The sequence below is a fragment of the Hemicordylus capensis genome, chromosome 6 (assembly GCF_027244095.1).
Source record: "Hemicordylus capensis ecotype Gifberg chromosome 6, rHemCap1.1.pri, whole genome shotgun sequence".
NCBI classification, from domain to species: domain Eukaryota; kingdom Metazoa; phylum Chordata; class Lepidosauria; order Squamata; family Cordylidae; genus Hemicordylus; species Hemicordylus capensis.
Genome location: NC_069662.1, coordinates 1098646 through 1122219, shown reverse-complemented (window position 1 = coordinate 1122219; position 23574 = coordinate 1098646). Strand labels below are relative to the sequence as shown.

At 61.5% G+C, this 23574-nt stretch overlaps 2 protein-coding genes and 1 long non-coding RNA gene across 4 annotated transcripts in view; 1 reads left to right on the top strand and 2 right to left on the bottom strand.

Moving 5' to 3' along the window:
* LOC128329037 (polyamine-transporting ATPase 13A3-like) overlaps positions 1-2192 on the bottom strand; it is a 31041-nt gene extending 28849 nt beyond the window's left edge. For both annotated transcript variants that reach the window (XM_053259459.1, XM_053259460.1), the window contains exon 1: positions 2055-2192. The gene's annotated coding sequence lies outside the window, so the exon portion shown is untranslated. The remainder of the gene's footprint in view (positions 1-2054) is intronic.
* Positions 2193-2205: 13 nt separating this feature from the next.
* Positions 2206-2836, top strand: LOC128329083 (uncharacterized). The gene is made up of 2 exons (XR_008309509.1): positions 2206-2339; positions 2509-2836. It is a non-coding gene; the product is annotated as an uncharacterized LOC128329083 (long non-coding RNA).
* A 7511-nt stretch (positions 2837-10347) lies between these two features.
* TSC22D4 (TSC22 domain family member 4) lies at positions 10348-21071 on the bottom strand. The gene is made up of 4 exons (XM_053259512.1): positions 20235-21071; positions 18773-18936; positions 11803-11854; positions 10348-11160 (listed from the first exon to the last, which is right to left on the bottom strand). Exons 1-4 carry the CDS (start codon positions 21069-21071, stop codon positions 10960-10962), a joined length of 1254 nt encoding a protein of 417 aa, XP_053115487.1. The 3' UTR covers positions 10348-10959.
* Positions 21072-23574: the final 2503 nt, after the last annotated feature.

The window sequence follows — 23574 nt, the reverse complement described above, 5'->3', positions numbered from 1 at the left end:
CTCCTTCAGCCAGGATGCCTTTGCTATCTTCAGCCGGCATGGCACGTTGCTTACCAGCTTGCTGGCCACGGGGAGCACATTCCACCCTCACTCCTGTGGAGTGCATGCTCACAGGGGAAACCCACAGGAAGTCTCACCCACTTCCATTAGGTCTGTGCGTGACCCAGAGTGTGCTTGTGACCCCACCCTTCTTCCACCATGGAACTGGGGGATCCCCTCCAGACACGGAGCAGATCCAGGATGGCCGCGCGTCAGCAAGGGGGGTGACTCTCATGGGCCCTCAGACCATGCCCAGGGCGATCTCCCTTCCTCTGCATGCCGTGTCAGCCATGGACGAGGCCTGGGGTGCCACAGGACGAGGCCTGGGGTGCCACAGGACGGGGGGGGTCCTGCTGGAGCACCCACCCCATCTGGAAAGTCTGCCTAGAAAGCACACATCCTCTTCAACGCCTGGCCTCTGCCCAGAGCGGCCTCCTCTCCCTTTCACAGCTGCCGCCCAGGAAGAGCCAGCCCCCCGACTGCTCCTCATGTGACACCTTCACACGACGCCATGCCCCTCCCCGGATTCCTGCTTCCCCATGTGATAAACCTCTTCAAAGGTCTTCCTAGGAGCGCTCGGCCCTAGACACCCCCAAGGCCCCTCCATGTGACATCCCACTTAGCAGACGCACAGACTCCCCTTCTCTTACTCCCGCATGGCCTAGAGCAGACTTCCGCACGCTGCCTGCCAACCCAGGGTTGCAGAAGAGGAGGGTCCTACCTGGGGGGCAGCCCCTCAATTGCAGAAGCCTGCTGACCCTCCATGCGCACCCGCTTGTGCTCCCCTGACCTCAAGGAGGGCTGTCTGGAACGGGATTGCCATGTGGGAGGCAGAGTCTAACGTTTCCACACTGGTTGGCTTCTGGTGGGCAGAGACAGCGGTACCGTTTGCTAGCTTTTGTTTATTCAGGGCTTCTATGTGCACTTGCTTTGGTGGGGAAAGACACATTTTCCCAACAAGACTGCAAAGAAAAACTTAACATGGGAGGAAGTGGGCTGAGTTAGAACCCAAATCTCCCTGAACTGCCAGATTTCTGCTTGCAAAGAGGTGCTTTCTAAATGTAGGGGAGCACTGAAAAACACCCACCCACGATGTCACTGTTATGTTCACGAATGGTTAAAAACGCCTTGACTGCCAAATCAAGAAGCTTCCTGAATTCTTAATGCCATGTGGCTGAGACGTATGGCTTGTGGTGGTTGAATTGTAAGCTGCTTTCGGCACCATTTTGTGGGAAAGCAGACTATTAATTAAAATCCGATTCTGAATAAGACGACATGATTTTACTCAAGGTATGGGTAAAGTCCTTTACCCGGTTGGGACCTGGGTACTGAAGCATCAGCCTGCGGGTGGCTTAAGATCAGCCACAGGGCGGGCGGAGGGGGGCTGCTCTCTGGTCCTGGTGCTTGGTGGGCACTGGGGACAAGGCCTTCTTGGGGGGGGGTGCCCCAGTTCCAGAGGAGCCTCCCTCTCCTCCTGCTTTGAGGCTGACCACTCAGGCCAGCAGCTTTGTTTAGAAAAGGGGGATAAGGGGGAAAGGAGCCTCGTGGTAGGGCCAAGGGGCCCCTTTCCAAGGGCTGGCTGGCGCTCCCCTCTGTCCTGAATGAGCAGGGGGAGAGCGGGGGTCTCCCCTTCTGCCCTGCAGGGGCGGCTGCTGCTGCTGCTGGGCCTGGCTGGGGGCCCTTTGGAGGCAGGGGGTCCCTTTCTCATTCTTTTCCTCACTTTTGATCACTTTTTTGTGCTTGACAAGAAATCCATATTGTAACAAAATAATACATACGAATCCGATTCTATGGGGGATGCCTGCCTGCCTGCCTGCCCCCCCCTTCCGCTTCAGGAAGTGGTACAGTCCCCCTCTGCCCGCTCAGGACTCTACCACTTCGCACTCCCTGGGCCGCCCCCCCTCGAGCATCGGCCAGGTGAGCCGCACCCACGTGACACACATCCGCGACCGCACGGCCTCCCCTCACGGCCACGTGACGGGACCGCGGCCCCGCCCCCCGGCCACGTGACTCACCCGCTCCGGGCTCCTCATCACATCTCCCGACGCCGGGATGCGGGGGTTCGCAGAAAGGGCCGGGAGGCGACGGCGGGGGTCCTTCGCTTGCCTCAGGGGGCGGCGGGGGAGGGGCTGCGCGCGCGTCCTCGCGCCTCGGGCCGTTGAGCAAGAGCCAGCCGAGCGGGACAGCGCCCGAACGCCTGAGACACAGTCTCCGGTCAGCGCATGCGCTCTGAGCTCGGCGTCACCTCTCGTTCGTGCTGAAAGTTTGGCGCAGGCGCACATTTTGCCCGCCGGAACGAAGTCCGTGGGACGCGTTTGCCGCTGCTCGGCGCCCCTCCCTCTCGCGGGGCACCATGGGAAACGTAGTACTCTTCCCCCCACGCAGGCAGCTCGTGTTGTTGGGGTCTGACCTCTGAATGGGGAAACTGAGTCCTCCTCTCTCTCTCTCTCTCTCTCTCTTCTTTTACAGGGAGGGGCGAGAAGAGGCCGAGGTGGGGGAGCTCAGCCCTTTGTTTTTGAGACACCCTTGAAGGCGGATCTTCCTTTTAGAGAGGACTTTTAATGTTTTATCGTCTTTAATAGTCGGTTTCTTTGTTTTTAGCCTTTTATCTATAACTCTTAATTTGAAAGTTTTAAAATTCGGAACTTTTAAATTTAATTTATGTACACATACACACATTGTTATATGGGCCTATTTTGTTAATGTTCTGTAAGCCACCCCAATCAGTAGTTTACTGGCGGGGTGGGACATAAATATAAATAAATAAATAAAAATTTGTTCTTCTTTGTTTATTTTGGGCCACTTTTATACCGCCTCATATATGGCTCTGGGTGGTTTACAATTTCAAAACACAAACAAAATGTTAAATCAATTAAAGCAATTAAGAACATTGATTAAAAGTAGTTTTAAGAATTAAAACTAAACGCCTGATTACACAGGTATGTTTCCCCATTTGGCTTAAACACATCCAGAGATGAGGCTGAAACGTGGGTGCTGCCGAGGCCGCCTCTTCCAGCTTGTCCTTTGGCCTGCACAGAAGCCAAGGAGCCGTTCCTCCCCTGCGGCCTGGGGGTCATGTTAACCTGACTGCCAGGTGAGGCCTCCATTCAGCAACCACTTTTGTCAAGACAAGGGTTCTCCACTTTGGGTCCCCAGATGCCATGGACTACAACTCCCATCATCCCCAGTCACTGTGGCCTTTGGGGATGATGGGAGTTCAACAACATCTGGGGACTCAGGGCTGAGAACCTGGCGTCGAGACCATATTACTCCTGCCTTAAGAGCCTTGCCTTGGCTGCCCATCTGATTCTGGTGAAATATGTTCATCACCTGTCAATCCCTAAACCAGGGGTTCTCAAACCTGAAGTCCAATGGGGCTGGGGATGATGGGAATTGTAGTCCAGCAACATCCGGGACCTAGGTTTGTCTTAGGTCCCCATTTACATTGCTATATCGCATGCCGTTTAAAAAAAAAAAAATCCAGTGGCATAAAAAGCTTTAAATGCATAAGTCTAATTAAAGCCAATAAAGATACATGAATATAAAGAAAAAAGAAAAGTGGCAGAGCAGTGATGGCTAACATGAGGTCCTCCAGCAGTTGTTGGACTACAATTCCCATCATCCCTAGCCACAATAAACTGAGGCTGGAGTTATGGAAGTTGTAGTCCAAAAGCAGTTGGAGAATATCAGGATCCTGGCCACCCCAGCAACAGATACAGTGTTCCTTCCCCACACAATATGGCTTCCAGTTGGAAAGGCTGCCACCATCACCAGGCCTTGGGCTTCTTCCTAGGCCCAACAGCCCTTTGCTGAAGGATCTTTTCCTTCCACCCAGCTGCCATCTTGTTTTGGTTTAGGACCACTGAGCGTGGCGTTTCACTTAGAGGAGACAAAGCGCCGAGAGAGAGAGAGAGGGAGTGAGGGAGACAGGAAAGGAAGGAACTCTTGCCCCTGTCCCTCGGTCTTCAAAACCAAGTGGGGTCGCCTTGAAGGCTGCAGATGCCAGACCCGCCTGGGTGCTCTAGCAGGCTAGTCAGAAGGACTTGGCCAGGGGAAGGGAGCCAAAGAGAAAGCTTGGCTGGGAGGGTCCAAGAGGATTGCTTTCTCTTCACTCTGCAACTACGAGTCTGTCGGAGAATTATCGGAGAGAAGATCCGGCATCTCTGGTTGAGGCAACATCAGCTCTTGCCTCAGGAGTTGCATTCTGCCCAGAACGCTCTGGAGGGCCAGTTCTAGGGAGAATGAGGAATGCTGTGGTGTGGTTCGAGGGGATGTCTATACATAGATATAAATGTATTGAGTATTTTAAAACCGATTAATAAAAACAGAAAATCATGAACAAATGACAGAACACAAATAGTACAAAGTGATCAGAGGGAAAGGACCTTGTTCCAAAATACAAAATGTCCCTTTGTGGTGCATCTGGCTCTTTGGATAGTTGATTAATGCAAATGAAGGATAGAATTGTCTGAGAGGATCCAGAAGAGCGTCTGGATCGCTGCATTTGCTCTGTATGGCTAGATAGCTGGATTCCAATGGAGAGGGCAGCCATAGCTCCGCGGCAGGCTATTTGCTTGACAGACAGAAGCTCCCAGGGTCACCCCTTGGCAGCATCTCCAAGCAGGGCTGGGAAAGACCCCTGTCTGAAACCTAGGAGCGCTGCTGCCAGTCCGTGCAGACCAGGGGCTCCCAATCTGTTTCTTTCCAGATGTTGCTGAACATCATCCCCAGGTACGGTACTACGGTGTATTGTGGCAGGGTGGCAGGAATGGTAGTTCAGCAACATCTGGAGTGCCATAGGTTGGGAACCCCTGGTGTAAGCAGTTCTGAGCTAGATAGACCAAGGGTCTGACTCAATAGAAGGCAACATCCTATGTTCTGTTCTGCTGCAATGGAGGAGTACATCCATGTGTGGCACGGCAGGGCTTCTCCCATTTGGGTCAGAGGTTCCCTCTAACAGGGATTCCCAGATGTTTACTACAACTTCCAGAATCCCCAGCTTCCATGGCTTTTGCTCAAGGATTATGGGAGTTGTAGTCAACAACATCTGGGAATCTCTGTTAGAGGAAATGCTGCTCGGGTCCCCAGATGTTGGACTTGGTGGCTGGGGATTATGGGAGTTGAAGTCCAACAACATCTGGGGGCCCAAGTTGGAGAAGCTCTGCTTTAACTCAAAGAGCAAAATCCTCTGTGTTTTTAAGTCTGTGAACAGGCTACTGCTGAGCATGCAAGTACAGCAGATAGACAGAGCTGAACCTGCAGCACCTGCACAGGTGAGAATAGGGATCGACTTGTAAGACTCCCATGCTCACTCAGGCGATCACTTCACCAGCTCCTCCTCCCCCCAGTTATACACTGTTGGCAGCTCTTGGTCATTCTTCTTCTTCTTCTTTTAAAGAAATACTAGAAAACACAATTGTCCTTCAAAGAATATCATCTCTGCAGTTCAAAAGACATGTCACTGGTGTGTGAAATGACAGGCTGTATGCTGCTCAGGACCTGAGTGTTTATGCAAATACGAATACGACAAATATATTATATACCGCTTTTCAACAAAAATTCCCAAAGCGGCTTACATAGATATACATAAGTAAGTAAGTAGGCTCCCTGTCCCCTAAGATAGACACCAGCAACAGCCACTGGAGGGATGCTGTGCTGGGGGTGGATAGGGCCAGTTGCTCTCCCCCTGTGAAATAAAGAGAATCACCACTTTTAAAAGGTGCCTCTTTACAAGCTTCGTACGCACTAGAGACAAGAGGCATCTGCCACCTACCCACTCAGAGGCTTAACTTCTAGAGTCCAAGGACTGAGAACAGACCCTCTCTCCTTAAGCAGCTGTACGTTTCAGCAAGGTCACTCTCAAAGGCAAATGTGCAGACAGTGGTTTCCCAGGGATCATCTTTGGTCAATAAGGCCTGGAGGACGGTATGGCAGAGGAAAGCTTTCAGCAATGTGTAATTGGGGCCAACTGGGCCAGCCTTCGACCCCAGGGGTCTCAACAGGCCCTATCTTCATCCAGAACGTTGTGGGGTATTAGATTAGTATTGGGGGCTCAGCCTGTCCATACACAGACAATAGAAAAGGCGACCATGTTTCTCTGGTTCCCATTTATTCCTTGCCAGCAGGAACCCTCTCCCAGAACAGATCCATTCTCTCCACATCCCACGCTGCCTCCTGTGGATCTTGTCCTGCTCTGATCAGTGGTCACTGGCTGTTCATGATACTTCCGTCCGCAGGGCACTGGAGTTTCCTTTTGGCCTTCCGAATCTGCACCAGCCGATACCGGAGGCTGTGGAGGACGCCAAAGATGTCGCGCAGCAAGACCTCGTCCAAGGGAGCGTCCGGGTCCAGGCCAGGCTCTGCTCCCTGCGTATGGAAGCACAGACTTTACAACAACAAGCCCCAAAAGGTTCATGGGGCAGCGGAGGACGGAAGGGCAGAGGATTTGTTCCTTTGGGATCAAAGACTTGGGGCTTAGTTTGATCCAGGGTTCCACAGTTTAGCCCTGGAGAAATGCAAGAGCTTGGCCCTGAAAGATGCCCATCCATTAATACAGGAGGGCCTGCTGCACACAGAGTGCTTCTGTCTTTCCTCCCAGGACTCATGTGAGCCTGGCCCACCACCTGCTCTTCAGGGCTGGAGCCCAGTCCTAGCATCTGTGCCAATGCCTTTTCCTCATCACTGTTTGGTCCCAAACAAGTCCCCTGGAACTGGGATTAGGTCTGGAGAGGAGAGCTGGTCTTGTGGTGCAGGACTTGTCCCCTTAGCTAAGCAGGGCTGCATATGAACGGGAGACTAGAAGTGTGAGCAGCACAGCAAGATCTTCCCCGCAGGGGATGTGGCCGCTCTGGGAAGAGCAGAAGGTTCCAAGTTCCTTCCCTGGCGCTTCTCCAAGAGAGGGCTGGGAGAGACTCCTGCCTGCAACCTCGGAGAAGCCGCTGCCAGTCTGTGAAGACAATACTGAGCAAGATGGACCGATGGTCTGACTCAGTCTATGGCAGCTTCCTCTGTTCCTAGGAGGAAGGGCTTCAGGGAGCCCTGAGAGTGTGACTTGCAGGCAAGCTTGAGCCCCAGAAGCTCTCTCAGAAAGAAGGCTGGATTTCCGCCCCCACGCTCGTTTTTTGACCTTCACAATTTAGGTGGGGAAGGACTCATCGCTCAGCCCTGGAGCACCTGCTTTGTGTGCGGAAGCGCCCAGGCCCAATCCTTGGCATCCCCACAAGGAGGGGGCCCAGGCAACAGGGCTGGTGGGGAGGCAGCCTCCTTCTCCCTGAGACTTCGCTGAACTGCTGCCAGTCAGAGCAGACAATACTGGGCTTGGTGGACTCAGGGTCTGGCTCGTTACACGGCAGCGTCACATGTGCATAGACTGTAAAACTGGGGAAGGTGCAGGAAAGGGCAACTATACCAATCAGTTCAGGGGGTGGAGAAGGAACGGGGTGGATCGGAAACAGGTTGAGACAGTGAGATCTGGCGGTGCCTGATGCAGGGCCCCAGTGGACTAGAGATGGTGAAGAACCCACATCTTGAGAGAGACGGGCTTTCACCCTGCCTAACCACACAGAGTCCTAGTCACCCACTCTAATTGACAGGCAGCAGGCTAAAGACAAACAAAGAGGAGGTTCTACTCCAGACAATGTATAATTAATCCAGGGTATGCATTGCCACAGGATTGTGATGGTCGCCAGCATAAGTAGGTTCTAGGAAAAGACAACAAACACACGATGATGAGCCTGCCGGCAACTGCTAGCCACAACTGCCAGAAGCACAGCCTCAGGGTGTGGAGGCAAGTGGGGGAGGTATCCGCCACAAGGGAGGGCGACTGCCCCACGCTGGCCTGGCCGGCCATCCTGAGAAGAGCCAGAGCTGGAGGGAGGATTTCAGGTGTGCTCACAGACTCACCTCTTGCCCTCTGGAGAACAGGAAGTAAGCGACCACGGCGGCCAGAAGGGCCAGAAGCAAGGCCCATGGCAGCAGCGGGAACGGACACGTTTGCTGCCCAGCCACAAGGGGGCAGGCCGGTGGCTGCAGCGCTCCTTGACCCGGGACCAATTCGCTGACCCTCTGCCGCTCCAGGTGGTTGTGACTGGCAGAGATCCTTGCCAGGAAGAGCAAGGAGAAGCCCCACCGCTCCATGGTGTGCAGCAGGCTCCAGGGTGGGTAGGCGGTTGCTAGGAAGCCGTTGCCAAGGATACCGGGGTCTGAAACTTCCATGGACCAGGGTGGACAAAGTGGACGATGGGGAGGAACCGGAGAGAGAAGCAGATCCCAGGGGATCTGACGGAGGGGGGCGGGGCTCCAGGTTCGGGCCCCTCAACCTGGAGGCCTTGTCCACCAGCTCACTGGGATTCTGGCTGAATGGTCTGAAAAGATACAAGTCCCTGTGGCTCTGTGGATCACATTTCCTGGGGGTGTGGGTTCTGGACTCACTCATCACCATGTCTGGAGTTCGGAAGGAAATTTCCTTGGTGGGACCGACAAGTAACCTGGGATGGCTTTTCCCTTCCAAGGCTGTGCGTGGCTTGGTTCCCTCCCTTGAGTCACCTGAAGTTATTTGTTCTACAGGAGCTGAACACGAGACCCATTCTATCCCTCTCCAGACATTATGCTCAACACTCGTACAACGAATGTACAATGCACACAGGTAGAGTCATTCACACGTTGTCTTGGACACAGGTACAGCAGTACCCATCCTGTCTGCAGCATGCATGCGAGAGGCCTGAACCCGGGTTTGCCTTTAACATGAAGGCAGGTGCATTCACGCAGAAACACAGACAGACATCTGTGTAGACATTCAAGGTAATGTCGGAATAGAACTTCTGTCGCATTTGCATCCTGGTTGTAGCTCACAATAGTCCAAATTGTGTGTGTTATCGGGAATTGGGGGATGGGGTGTGCAAATGTCCCAGCCTGCACTGTGTGGGATTAGCCTACATTGCCTTTTCTTAAGAACAACGTTGCTGGATCAGACCCTAAAGGTCAGTCTAGTCCAGTATCCTGTTTCCTAGAGTGACCAGCCAGAGGCTTTGCAAAGGGGAGCAGCAGCAGGAGAGAAGACATGCCTGTGGGCTTCCTAGAGGCATCTGGTGGGCCACTGTGGGAAACAGTATGCTGGTCTAAATAGGCTTCCTTGGGCCTGATCCAGCAGTGCTTATGTCTCAAGCAGGGTATGAAGGCAATAGCTCTCTTCTGCTGTTCTTCCCACCAGCAATTGATATTCAAAGGTAGACTGCCCTGGAATCCGGAGGCACTATTTAGCAATCCTGGGTCATGTCCATTGACAGACTCCTCCTCCTCCTCCTCCTCCTCCTCCATGGATTTGTCTAATCCATCTGCGCTACTGGCCACCACAGTCTTCCCATCCAAGGCGGGGATTGTACAGTCTCTGGAGTTTAACCCAGAGGAGTCTCTTTAATACAGATCCCAGCTCTGCTTCCTAGACTGTGTCTTGCAAAGGAGTGTGAGTCTCAGGGGGTTTTGCTGCGGCACCCTTGGCTGTACTGGCCCACCATGCACCAAACAAGGTGCCTTTCATCCTGGCCTGGGGTGGGGTGGGGTGGGGTGGGGTGGGGGTTGCCCAGTGGCACTGTTTGTCCCGGCCCTGTGGGAACACTGCGCTCCTGCAGAGGGAGGGGGAGGCGGGGGCAGCAGAACAATCGGCCTTGTTCTCACCCTGCCTGCCTGTGTTCTCTGCACCACCCGGCATGGGCACACGTGCCTTGCGGCTTCCCTTGGCGCTTCGTGCTGGAATCCCTCCCTCCTCCAGCACCGGGACACGGCCGGCCGCAGGCACCCCCGGAGAGCAGCTCCCTCAGCGGCTCCTGCAGCCGGCTCTGCAGTCCAGCAGCTGCCTTTGGGGCAAAATGTTTCTGGGCAGGACTCAGTGGCTGGGTACAGCTGGAGCTCAAGGGCTGGCTGAGGGCCCGGGGCCTGCGGGGGCCGGGAGGTCTCCTCCTCCTCCTCCTCCTCCTCCCCCCGCCAGTGAGTGGAGCATGGTTTTGCCTTCAGGCTTCGCTGCTTGCCCTGAGCCGCCAAGAGGCCACGCTGCCCAGCAAGCAGCCGCCGGCCCCCGCCTCCCCCCACCCCAAGCTCTTGCTCCTGGGGGGGCCCTGCAGGATGGGTCACCCTGGGGGGGCTGGGGGCACAGACAAGCCCTGCCAGGCAGCAGAGGGCTGGCACGCAGGGCCAGGAGCTCTGTCAGCAGCTGGCTTTGAAGGTCACGGGCGGGCAGCATCCACAGACCCCTGAGCAGAACCCCGGCCCTGTTTCCCAGAGCACGCAGCCGGCCACGCACCACACAGAGCGCCCTTCATCCTTGTGTACTTTAATAACCTGAAATACTGTAAAAGTGTCCTTAATAGAAACGTATTGCCACCTCCATCCACCCCCGGCCTGCGCCCCCCACCCTGGCCGCCAGGCAGGCCTGTGGCCCCTGGAAACAACACACCCAGCCCTCCCCAGGCCCAGCGGGATGGCTGCAGAGCCACCCCCAGGAGACCAGTCTGGCAGTTGTGGCCACCCCCCCCCAGGCCGCCTCTGCCCCAAAGCCCCTCCCCTGCTGGCTCTCCCCCCTGGCTGCGAACCACACCGGGGTCTACAAAAGAGGAGTGCTCCCCTCCCAAAAGGGGGGGGTGGAGCCAAGGAGTCCGGTGGCTCCACCCCCTGAAGGCACATGCTGTGTTAGTAGCCCCCTTCCTCCCCACCTCCCACGCCCACCCCCAAAGGCCAGCTTCACACACACGCACACACACGCACCCCCATACACACCCCTCCAGCTGCGCTGGTACGGAGCTGCCCCCCACCCCATTTCACATCTGTGGGAATCCTTTAGTGAGTACCTCCCCCCTCCCTCCCTCCCTCCCTGCAACTCACACCCCATAGAGTCACAGTCTTGGCCCCCCCGCTGACCGGGGCCTGGGGTCACGCGGTGCCGCTGGAGGGGGGCTTGGCCGCGTGGAGCTGGGCCTGGAAGCGGGTGAGCTGCTCGGCGTTGGCCAGGGAGCGCAGCAGGGCGTTCTCCTGCTCCAGCAAGGCGTTGCGCTCCGACAGCTCCTTGATCTGCTCCCGGAGGACTTCCACCTCCTCCCGCACAGCAAACATCAAATGGCTCTTCACCAGGTCCTGCAGGGAGCGGAACAGGAATGCCGTGAGGGAGGGGGGATCCCCGGGGTGAGCCCCTCACCCCGCCCCGCCCCGCAGCCAAGGTCTGCCCTCCAAGCAGCTCAGGGGGCGGGGGCGGCTGGCGTCCCCCAGAAGCTCCGAGCATGTCCCGGCCCAAGCCAACTCGGAGAGGTGGGGCTCGCACCCAGATCTCCAGAGAGGAGCCCAGATCCGACGGGCTCGCGGGCACCTCCCAGCCCCCACTTGCCTAGCCGAGGCAGGAGCCCCTCGCTTCTCCTCCCACCCACATGCGGGCCGCTTCCCTAGCTTCTGCCCAGCACCACTGCCAGATCAGCAGCGCTCAAATCTGGTTTAAGCCCTGGAAGGGGTTGCCTCGGAGCATGTGCAGAGTTGGGACGGGGGGCTTGGTGAAGATGCACGAATCAGAGAGTCAAATCACAGCCCTAGCAGTGAAAGGGGGTATTAAAGGGTTGGGCAGGGGACTGCTGGGCAGAGGGAGGGGGCAGCAGCAGCTGGGGGGCAGGGGGAGCCCCCCCCCTGCTTGGCCGGCTCCTGCTTTGGAAGTGCCAGCAGGGGCCTGGGGGGCAGGGCTCAGCACCAGCCCCTTACCCTGCCACCCGGAGGGCTCCCCCCCAGACTCACCATGGCTTGTTCAATCTTGTTGTCGATGGCGATCATGCTGCTGTTGGTTCCGCTGTCAGGAAGAGACGGACGGGCGGGTGAAGGCACCGGCGGGGGAGTGGGACCAGACACCCTCCCCGAGACCAGCGCCCACGGACCTCCCCGCAAACGCCTGCTCAGCCCCAGAGATTCATCCCTGACCTCCCGGCTTAGGAAAAGGCAGGTCCAGCAAGACGTAACGAGAGTGATTCTAAGCATGGGCAGAGTGTCTTTCCCTCACCACTGAGAAAAGCACACCTGGGGCTAGCAGAGAAAGGCTTCCGACTCAGAGGAAAGAGGACCTCTGGCACATCTGAGCCCTAGCCCCACTCAGCTGAAAAAGGGAAAAAAGGGGGGAAGGACGCGCCGTGCAGCACCCGCACCCAACCCAGGGCCCTTTGCCACCGGTGGAGAGCAGCTTCCCACGCAAGAGCCACTGGGCAGCCGGTGAGGGTGGCGTCTGTGCCACACAAGCCCACCTTGGCCTCCCAGACGGGCCTCCCTAAGCCAGCCAAAGCTCCCTCCTCCGAAAGGCCAGCCAGGCCACAGGAGCAGGAGGACTGCCCAGCGGGACTCCGGGGACGGTCCAGCACTCACCCTCACGTCACGCGGACGGGCTCAGGGCCTTCCATAAGCTCCTGGTGACTGGCTGGGAATCCCGGCCGGGGCTCAATGCTGCAACCCCCCACCCGCCCCGAGATCTCCGGGGGGCCCTCCCTGCCCGCCGCCCAGGTCTTCCGACAGCCTCCACAGGCACGGGCGGGGGCCTTCCTCTTCCTCTGCCCCCCAGATGCCACTCCCCGCTGCCCACCAGAGCTACCTGTGGAGGACAAGCAGGAGGGAGACGAGGGTCTTGTCCACCTCTTTCTTCCGGCGGCCTTTGGGGGTCTCCCGGGGCCTGGTCCGGGCAGGGGAGGACTCCCTGGAGAGGGCTGGGGAGGTGCAGCCGCGCCTCCGGGGGCGATGGGGGTCCCCTGGGTCGGGGAGCAAGCAGCAGCCGCAGCCGTGGGGCTCCCGCTGGGTCTCATACGCGTTCACCATGGACTTGACCGAGACCCCGCCTTGGTGATCCAGGGACATGGCCGCTCGGCCCCCCGAGACCCGCCTCGAGCCAGCAAGCTCCCTCGCCCTGGGCCTGGGTCTTCCGCAGCTGGCTAAGCCCCCGGGCTGCTTGAGGTCCTTTGGATGCTGGCTCTGCTATGGCCTCCGCGGCTCCAGGCCCCCGGCGGGCCCCCCGCAGGCCATCGGAGGACTCTCCTCCCTCCTCTCCAGTCCTGCGAGGAGGCTCCCCTCCTTCGGGCGGGGAGAGCTGCTCTCTGCTGGCCTCGGATCCCGCACGAAGAAGAAGCAGCAGCAGCTCGGCCAGGGCCCCCCCACCGCCCCACAGGGGCAGCAAGGAGCCCGGGCGGGGGCAGGAGGCGGGCCCCTGGAGAGGCTGTCGGCGCACCCAGCGGCCCCGGCTGGCCTTCTGGTGCCGCTGCGCAGAGATGTCCAGTGGTGCTCCCGGGCTGGGCATAAATAGCCATCTCTGTGCCTGGCTCTCGGGCCCCCTCTCATTCACTCCCATTGGCCAAGGCCGGCTGTGTCGCCTCCCCCCCCCCCACCGCCGGCCACTGCCACTCGGGGGAGGGAAGCCAGCCCAGCGGCAGGGGCATCGGCTGTGCCATTGTGCCAGCCTACCCCGGGAAGCTCACCCCACCCGTGGGGGGGGGGCCTGGCGGCAGCGCCCACACAGAAGCCGGCACAGCCCCATCTGAGGGGCCAGGCTCACCCCTCCCCAGCCCCTCAGAGGGGACGGCGGGAGGGGGGTCCTGCAGCCTGCCTCTCCTTCCCCCCAGCTGCACTTCCTCTCCCCCCCCCCACGGCCACTGCTCCGTCCACCTTCCCTTCACCCCTGTCTTGTTCTTGGCTCCGATGCTGGAGGGAGGGGGGAGGGGGGAGGGGGGCCACAAAGGGGCCTTTATAAAGCTGCCACCCTGTTTATGCCAGTTCCGCTCAGGGAGGGGGAGTGCCAGGGGGTGGGGATGTTGCTATGGAAACTGGGAATGGAGCCCAACCTTATTACATAAGCCAGCACAAGGCAGCCGCTCCTGAACACCCCCCCCCCCGCCACCCGAGGGTAGCCCAACCTGGGAGGGGGGTGCCAGGGCCTCTATGTGCATCCTTTGGACTGAGGGGAGCCGGCCCTACATGGGGGAACGGGCAGCAGCAGGGGGGCCCGCGAGGCATCTGTGGGGCCCGCTGGGTTAGGGGTGCCAGCAGCCAAGCCAGGATCCACACTCCTGGGTCGTCGTCCCAGCCCCCCCTGCAAACCCCCCACCCCACTTCCAAGTGGCCCCCCCAAGGCCTGCAAGGAGAGGAAGTGTCCCTCCCCCCCCCACTCTTGACCAAGGTGAGCCTGGCCACCTCCCTCCTGGGAGAAGCCGCTGCCAGTCTGTGAAGACAACGCTGAGCTAGGTAGACCCATGGCCGGACTCAGTCTAGGGCAGCTTCCGGTGTTCCTCCTCTGCCCCCGCCCCCTCCTGCCCATGAGCCCCCCTGGCTGGTGCAAGAGGCAAGCCATCTGCAAGGAGGAGCGTGTGGGGCCTGCGGAGAGGCCCCCCACCCCAGGCCTTGCCAGGAGGAGCATGGGTGGTGGTGGAGCAGCTGCTTCCCCTCCCAAGTGGCCGTTGCCGGGGCTGCGCCTTGGGGAGGGGGCCAGCTAGGAGGGCAGTGGGCCCATGGCTCCCATGGCTGCCCTGCTTCCTCCTGCAGGCAGAGGAGCCAAGGAGCACAGGAAGCCACCACAGACTGAGTCGGGCCCTGGAGCTCAGGCTTGTCTACACAGGGATTCTCAACAAAGTTGGGTCCTCAGATGTTATTGGACTTCAGTTCCCACAATCCTCAGCCCCAGTGACCTCTGGTTGGGGACGATGGGAGTTGAAGTCCAAGAACATCTGGGGACCCAACGTTGAGAATCTCTGGTCTACCCAGACTGGCCGCGGCTTCTCCCAGGTTACAGGCAGGAGTCTCCCCTCTCAGCCCTGCCTTGGAGAGGCTGCCAGGGAGGGAACTGGGAACCTCCTGCTCTTCCCAGAGCAGCTCCGTCCCCTGAGGGGAATATCTTCCAGTGCTGCTCACACTTCTAGTTTCCCATTCATATACAACCAGGGCAGACCCTGCTTAGCTAAGGGGACAAGTCATGCTTGCTGCCATAAGACCAGCTCTCCTCTCCTAAGAAGACTTCCTTCTGACATTGGAAGGCATGCCCAAATGAAGAGAACAGAAAGGAACACAAACTTTGGCAAAATAAATGCAAGGTGAGGATAAGGGAGGCGCAAAGAGAGAGTTTGAGGAACGTTTAGCTAAAAGCATCAAGGGGAATAACAAAAACTTCTTTAAATACATCAGAAGCAGGAAACCTAGGGAGGCAGTTGGACCATTAAGACAATGAGGGAGTGAAAGGGAATATTAAGGAGGATATGGAGGTTGCAGAGAAGCTCAATGCGTTCTTATCTAGCTCAGTATTGTCTGCACAGACTGGCAGCGTCTTCTCCCAGGTGGCAGGCAGGAGTCTCCCCTCTCAGCCCTGCCTTGGAGAGGCTGCCAGGGAGGGAACTGGGAACCTCCTGCTCTTCCCAAGGGCGGCTCCATCCCCTGAGGTGCTCACGTGTGGTTGCCCATTCAAAGGCAACCAAGGCGGGCCCTGCTTAGCTAAGGGGACAAGTTGTGCCTGCTAGCACAAGACCAGCTCTCCTTCTGGCCAGGGGCTGGGCGGGGGGGGGGGGGGGCTCTTTCTTCCAGGGCTGCACCGGAGTTCAGCCCAAAGCCCCGCCCCACCCCCGGCGCCTCTGAGCCTGCGGAGAGCACGCCATGTCCCTTCACCCACCCAGTGCATCCTTCTCTAGGCCTGCGGGGGTGCGGGGAAGAGCACACACACCCCCAGGAACCACCCGCTGCCTCTGCCAGCCCCGGCCCCCTCCCGGCCAAGAGCTCCGTCCACACACGGAAGGGCTCTGCTCCTCCTGCCTCCACCTGGCATAGCTCAAGGGGGCCCTGCTTGGGGCAGGGTGGGGTGGGGGGTGTCAGTGGGGCATGAACTGTGTGAGCATAAGAACCAGCCCTGCTGGTTTGGAAGTGACAGGCAGAGGGAGCCTCCCGGCCCCCGGGCACGGGCTCAGAGCAGCTGGCAAGGCCCAGCCGCTTCCTCCTCCCCCCTCCCCCCCTCCCTGGGCAGATGCCACTCCGCCCGCCCACCGGCCGGCCTGCCACTCTCCCTGGCTCCGCTCAGGGCTGTGCCCGGCCTTGGGCCGCCTTGGGCCCGCCGCTTCCACGCCTGTCCCCCAGGGCTGGCCTAGGGCGGGTGGCCGGCACAGCCCCCTCCGCTGCTGCCTGCCTGGCACCCCACCCCCTGTCCCCACTGGCCACGGTCCTTTGCATAAACACAGCTAAGAATAGCGGCGTCAAATCCCGGGAGGAATGTGGCGGGTGCCGGCTGGAACCAGCCTCCTCTCCGTGGCTTGGCCCACCCTGGCCTGGGCGCCCCTCGGTAGCAGCGGAAGCCGGCGGAGGAAGGAGAGGCCCTCCCTCGGCTGGGCTGCAGGCCCAGACTCTTTCGAGGGGCTGCGGGGGGGGGGGAGAGACAGGCTTGGCTGGAGGCTCAAGGCCCCCCCCCATCATTCTTGCGGAGAAGTTGGAAGCGATGGGGGGGGAGGGAGGGGGGGAGAGGCAGCCTGTCAGTGTGAAGAGAAGCAGGTGGCTGCACCCGCGTTTGCCAGGGCAGGCAGCCTGGGGAGGGGGGCTGTGCCAGGGCTGGAGGCTCCCCTCCCAGAAGGAGAGGCCTGCCTGCTGGGCACGGCAGATGGAGCTGGTGGCGCAGCCAGCGGGAAGAGGGCCAGAGAGGCAGGGGGAGGCCTGGGCGCCAGTCCCCCGGGGTGGCCCGGAGCTAGTCAGCCTCCCTCCACACGTGCCTACCTCACAGGGCTGTGGTGAGCCTGAACGGGAGCGAGTGGGAGGAACCCCATCCCTGCCCCGAGCTCCTCCAGATGGGGCGGCTGCCAAAGCAAGAGGGCCCTGTGGGCGTGCAAGTGGGCACAAGCCGGGGTATGGGGCTGAGCTGCTGAACGCCTGCTCCTCGTGCAATGCAGGCCCGCCCTGCCCCCCAGCCTCTAAGGGGTGGCCCCCTGCTCTGCTTGCCCCGCTGCTGCCATGGCCAGCCCCACAGGCCCCTGGGGCCTGGCCCTCAGTCCTATCCTCGCAGGCAGTTCACGTGGAGCTCTCCGTTCCAGGCCCAGCCGTGGGGCAGCAAGGAAAGACCTGTCCCAGGGGTTGGAGCGGAAGCGCCCTGCCCCAGCTCCCATGGCTGTGGCTGCAGGCCCAGCCGCTAGAGACCCGTCAGCAGCCCCACCCTTCCTGGTGTGTGGGGTCCTCACAAAACCCAAGCAGGAAACCCCCAACCTGCCACCCACCAACACTGGCAAGGCTCGTGGCTGTACAGACCAGCCCGAGAGATCCCGTTCCTCTCCGCTGCACGCCCCCCTAAGGAGGCCTGGGCCCACACGCCAGCTGCGGAGCTCGGACCCTGGACAGCCCCCCCCCTCAAGGGCCCCATGTGGCCTTTGGCCGGGCGGCTGGAGACTGCTGGGCCGGGCCGGGCCGGGCTGGGGGTCCGGGCAGCAAGGAGGGCTGCACAGGAGGGAGGGAAGGTGCTTCGGCAGGCGAGGAGGAAGGTCATGGAGGGTCATGCTGGAAATAGATCCACCCCCAGTGAGGGCCCAGAGACGGGACGGAAATAGCCAGGCAGCACCAGGGCCCTGCGTGTCTCACCTGCCTGGGGTGGGGCAGGGAAGGGGCCTCTGGGCACTGCTGCGCAGCTGGCCTGAACACCCTGCAGAGTCCCGGCTTTCTTCCGGGGAGGGGTCCCTCCTTAAAAGGCTGCTGCTAGTCCTCATGGCTCACACATTGCTTTGCGCGGCAGCCAGAAATGGGCACGGGGGGGGGGGTTGGGAACTCTACACAGCTGCTTGCCTCCCCCCACCACAGACACGGCCCCCACATTTCCATGTCGCGGTGCCCCACGCCTCCCTTCCCCCCAAGCGTGCCTGCCAGAAAGAAGCCTCCAGTGTGTGTCGTCATCAGAGCCAATGAAATGCAGAAGCTGGGCTGGCCTCCAGATGTGCCTGCTGTGGACACGCTCTCTGGGCCACAGAGGGGTTTCGGGGGGCGGGGCGGAGTGTGGCGTTCTGGCCGGGCTGAGCGCAGACAGTGAGGTCACCGGGGGGGGGTGTTAATTCTTCCTGTGGCCTAGAGAAGGCTCCCCCTCCTCCCCCCCAACTCTTGAAAGGGCCTTTGGGCACATCCCCTGCCTCCCTCCCACACCATTTCCTTCCTCTTGTCGAGGAGCACTTCCCCCTCCGCAAAAGGAAGGCCTGCCGCAGGGCTCGGGTCTGTCTGGGGTGCCTTGGAGCATGCACGAAGTGCGCTTCCAGAGCCGGGGGGGAGGGCAGGGGGGAGTCCCCCTCGGCCACACCCCCTCCTCTGAGAAGAAAGGGCTACCAGTCCCCAGGGCGGGGCTTGGGCCCCTGTACCAGAGCACCAAGATGGTCCTCTTTCCCCAGAGGCACTGGGGAGCCAGGCGGTGGGGCAGGCCAGCCTCCCCCTTGCCCTGCGCGCCAGCCAGTGCGGAGTCCCGTCCCCCCCCCCGGGTGTGGTGGCCCTGCAGCTGAGACTGGGCCAGGAACCGACTGCCCCCTTGAACGGCGAGGGGGGAGGAAGAGGAGGAGGAGCAGAGTGGAGCTGTGCTGCTGGAGATGAGGAGGAGGAGGAGGAGGAGAGACCAGGGCAAGGCTCCATCTCTCGCAAGGCCTTGCCTGCCCCCCGCCCCGCCCCGCCCGCCCAGACGGGGCTACTCCATGCCACCAAGCCTGCCCGCCCCAGCCTGAGGCGCATGGCGCAAGGGCCCCCCCCCGCCTACCTGTCGTCATCGCTGTCGTGGGCCACCCCCATGCCAAACATGGAGCGGGCCAGGCTGAAGCGGGCAGTGCCAAAGGGGTCCGAGGTCCTGCGGCCGGGGCTGGCATCTCGGAAGAGCGGGGGAGCCGGGGAGGATGGGCGCGAGCGGGACTCTCGAGGCAAGGCCTGCCAGCAGGGAGAGAAAGACGGGCGCCTCAGCCAGCGCGTCCCCCTTCCCGGGGGCACCCACCACTGGGGCGGGCGGGGAGGCGGCCTCCCGTCAGGAGGGCCCCAGCTGGCTGCGGAAGGCCTCGGCTCCTCCGCTCCAGGCCGGACCCGCCCGCCCGCCGTGGGGGAAGGTCAGGGGCCTCTCCTCTCAAGGGGGCACCCGGCGACTTGGTGGCGGAGCCAGCGAGGACACACACAGCGCCGCCTGCCCAGGGCCCCTGGGGGTTCCGACCGGCGGCAGAGGAGCGAAGGGGGTGGACGAGGCTGGAACAAGGCCCTTCTCTGTGTGTCCGGGCTGGCGAGGCCAGAGATGGATTTCTAGGAAGAGGCGGCTGCTGCTGCTGCTGCTGCTGCTGCTGCTGCTGCAGGGAAAGGGGGGCGGCCCAAGGAACCCAACCCCCCCTCCCCTCCCCTCCCCACCCCCAGGGTCTTGCTCCAGAAGGACCCAGGTGTTCGGCTCCTTCCCTCCAACTCAGCCCTCCACAGAGCCATCAATGGCTCCTTGTTCTGGCAGGGAGGGGAGGGAGGGGTGCGACCCGTTTCACCCCCGCGGCCAGTGAGGGCGAGTTGTGCTCGGCTGCTGCTCCGACGGGGCAGGGGCCTGCGGGCAATGCTTGTCGCCCCCCACACCCTGTGCCCCAGAACGAACCCAGGGGCCGCTCAGGGCTCCCACCCACCCCTGGCGGTCCAGACCACAACTGCTGGCTCCACTGAAAACAGCCCCTCCGGGTGTGCCAGAGGATTCTCCCCCCATGCTGCTGAGTGACAGAAGAGCCGCTGTGTTCAGGATCGGTGCCTTAAAGTGGAGGGGGAGGGGTTGTCCGGTGGCCTGGTTTGAATCCCCGCTCAGCCCCAGAAGTGCTGTGGGAGCCGCTCTCTCTGGACCCCCAGTCCCCCCTCCCCCCCGGGCACACCACGCACACCCCAGGGAGGCTTCTGGCTGCCCGGAAGGCAAGAGAAGGCCTCCAGCAGCAGGCCCCCCCCCCCCGCGAAGCAGCCCAGCAAGAGCAGGGGCCCTCAGGAGCCACTCCAAGCAGCAGCAGCAGCAGCAGCAGGGAGCTGCAGGGGGCCGTGAGCTTGGAGACCCAGGCCCGGTCCATGCCAGCGCCAGCAGCCCCTCCCACCGGCTCAGCTTCCGCTCGGGGGCGGGGGGGGTCCCAGCTCCCCAGCAGGAAGCGGCCTGGGGTGGCAGCAGGCACTGTCAGGGCACTGGGCCGCCTGGCACTGCCCCTTCTTCGCCTGGGCCGAGCTCTCACCTTGTGCCGCTCCTCCGTCTCCCGCTGGATCAGCTGCGTGATGCTCTTGGGGAGCAACTGTTCCTCCACCAGCAGCGTGGGGAGAGTGCTGGGTGGGGACTGGTCCCCCGGCTGCCTGGCGCCCTCACGGGGAGTCCGTGGCCGGGGCTCAGCCACCGCCTGGGGGCTGCGGAGGAGGGACACGGGGCTGGAGGACGTCCTGTTGGGGTGGAGGAGCACAGGCAAGCCGCCCCCCAGGGAGCGGGCCTGGTGGCTGGAGGGCCCGGGGGCCGGGAGCACCAGCTGGGACTGCAGGCAAGCCCCTCCTCCTCGCTGGGGGGGCTGGGGGCTGAAGGGGCTCTGGGGCCTTGCCAGGAGCCCTGCCACCTCCAGCCGGGAGTCCAGAGACTGAGGGTGCCGGGCGGAGTCCGCCAGCCGCCCAGCCAGGTGCTGGTCCACCTCCTGCTCATAGAAATCCCGGCACGTCCAGCGCCCACGCTTGTAGGGCTCCCCTGAGCTCTGGTCCAGTTTCACCACGCGGAACCGAGAGCTAGCCATGCCAACGGGGCCCTGGGAAGAAGGTGCCCCGGCCGTCCCCGGGGAGCTGGGCGCAGAAGGCCCGTTTTTTGGCACAGTGACGCCTCCGTTGGCCTGAAGGCTGTCCTCTTCCACTGGGCCTGCCTCCTCGCCAGTGGCCGGCCCGCGAGGCACTTTGGGGCTGGTGGAACCCTTGGCGGCGGCGGCGGCGGCGGCTTCTCCTCCTCCTCCTCCTCCTCCTGGCGAGGAGGCCTCCTTCTGCTCGTAGTCAGAGGTGACGCTGGTGATCTGGAATCCGCTCTTCTTCTTCCCACCGCTCATGGTGACGAGCCAAGCACAGGCAGCCAGAGCGGGGAGCCGGAGGCAGCGCTCTGCACCCAGGAGGCAGCTGGGCTACCAGGAGCAGCGCTGAACCGCCGGCGGCTTCTGGGCCATGATGGCAGTGCCAGCAGGTTCAAAGTTTTGTGGCCGGGTGGTGGCCCGGCGGCGAGGCGGGCTCTGGTGCCACCCTCCTGGCCAGGCTGGGGACATGCCAGACCTGGTGAATCTGGGCTCGCCCGCCGGATGCTGCCAGGCAGTAGCAGGGCCCCGACGGCCGGGCGGAGGGAGCTGCGGATCCGGGGCTTGCCAGGGCCGGCGGGGGCTGAGGGGGCGCCCAGCCAGGCAGGCAGCCAGCCAGCAGCAGCGCCGTCCTCCGCCGACCGGTGGCTTCTCGAGGAAGAGCGCTCTGCCCTGCTGCGCGTCTTGCTCCGCCCGCCTTGGCCCCGGGACCTCGGAGGAGGCGGCGGCGGCGGCTCGGCAGGGCTACGCTCCGAGGCGCAGCTAGGCTGCTCCGGGGGGCATGGTGGGGCTCGGTCCCGTCCGCCTTCGACGGGGCGGCGGCGGCGGCTGCCCAGCACAGGCGCGCAGGGTGCGAAGGCCAGCCAAAGTTTGCCCGGGGGCAGGAGCAGCTCGTCGCGGGGCGGGCACGAGCTCGGTGGGAGGGGGCGTGCCCGGAGCGGGGTGGCTCCCGCAGCCCCCGCCCACCCCGGCTGCTGCTGCAGCGCCTCGTCGGGGCTCGCCACCACTGCTGCTGCCTGCCGCCGCCGCCTCCCGTCGCCTCTGGCTGTTGACAAGCCCAGCACAGCAGCACCAGGAAGTCCAGCCCCCTCCCAACCAGCTGACTGGCTCCCCCCGCCCAGCCAGCCGGCTTAACCCTTCGCGCGCGCGCTCGGCCCTCCTCGCCGCCGCCGCCGCGCCACGCCTTGGCCTGAACCTGGCGGGGCACGGACCCAGGAGGCCTCCTGGGGGGGGGAGCAGAGCAGCCGCCGCCCCCCCCCGAGCACGAGGCAGAGACTCCTCGGCGTCCGATGGAGGAGGCGGCGGCGGCCCCTCCCTCCCGGTCGCGCCAGAGGCTCTCCTCCGGCCGGCTGGCCGCCCCCTCCTCGCCCAGCTCACCGGTGGGGACGGAGGAGCAGTCCAGCCCTCGGCTTGGCCTCGCCTCCCCCGCTGGACGGCAGTGCCTGCCCGGGTGGGCCCCGCATGGCAGCCCAAGGCCGCCCTGAAGCCCACCTGGAAGCGCCCTGCTGGGGGCGGCGATGCCAGCGGCGTGCTTCCTCGGCAGGGCGGCGAAGGCGCTCTGCGTATGCCCCGGGGGAGTCTTGCCCTCCTGTGCTCCCGGCTGAGCCCTCCGAGCTGGGCGCCGAGTCTGGCGCAGACTGCCCTGCGCTGCAGGCAAAGGCAGCGGGCCCTGAGAGCCGGCCAGCGGCTTCCTCTCCGCCACGGGTCGGGGAGCGGACTGCTTGCCCAGCTGAAGAGAAGCCGCGGCGCCCTCGGGAGGAGGAGAGGCATCAGCCCCGCATGCCCGCCCGCCTGCGGCTTGGGAGCCTTTGCCCTGCCGGCGGGGATGGGCTGGAATCAGCCGTGCTCGCCACAGCCTGCCGCTGAAGTGACCCCGGAGCAGCCGGGTCCGGTTGTGAGCTTTTGTTTCGTTCTTGGCGGAGCCTCTTTTCATACCGCCTGATATGTACATCTCTGGGCAGGGTACAAGAATTAAGACCCAATATAAAGCAGAATAAGAACAGTTAACATTTCACTCTAAAGTAAAAACTACCTCATACCAAAAAAAAATTAAGCAGTTTGAAATTAATTTCAGTTAAAAGCCTGAGAAAGCAGGTGCGTCTTGAGGGTCTTCCTAAAAGCAAACAGAGAAGGAGATGCTCTCATTTTGACAGGGAGCATATTTCAGAGGGGTCCCCCCTGCCCCTCCAGCCCTAGAGAAAGCCCATCCTGAGTCGGCAGTAACCATAACCAGACCTCTCCAGATCTCGATCGGCGACAGGGTTCGAGACAGGGCATCACTTTATCATGCCTTTTGTTTTGTACACTGCTTTGAGATTTGGTGGGTGTTGAAAAGTGGTATATACGGAACTCTTAACAATAAAATTCATAATTTTGGGCTGGATGCTCGTGAGCCCTTTCTTGTGCATCTTCTAAGTCAGGTTTGCAGATGTCACAGAGAGACTGGTGCCAGTTTTGAGTCTTTAGAGCACTGGTGAATAGCAATGCCTCTGACCATGTGCAGAGTGTGTTTCCCTCCACAGAGAATAATCAGATTGGTGAGATTATTCTAGGTGGGAGCGAGGCAAGGGGTGCAGCAGGGAGGCGTGCTGGAACTTTGGGAACTGTCAACTGACCACCTCATAGGAACACAGGAAGCTGCCACTGGTCTGTCTAGCTCAGTATTGTCTTCACAAACTGGCAGCAGCTTCTCCAAGGTTGATGGCAGGAATCTCTCTCAGCCCTGTCTTGGAGATGCTGCCAGGGAGGGGACTTGAAATCTCCT

Coding starts and splice junctions, on each gene's coding strand:
- TSC22D4 (XM_053259512.1), bottom strand. CDS start 21,071: ATGAGCGGTGGGAAGAAGAAGAGCGGATTCCAGATCACCAGCGTCACC. Junction 18,937..20,234: donor AGACGGAGGAGCGGCACAAG/GTGAGAGCTCGG, acceptor CCCTGCTGGCAG/GCCTTGCCTCGAGAGTCCCG. Junction 11,855..18,772: donor CACGACAGCGATGACGACAG/GTAGGCGGGGGG, acceptor TCTTCCTGACAG/CGGAACCAACAGCAGCATGA.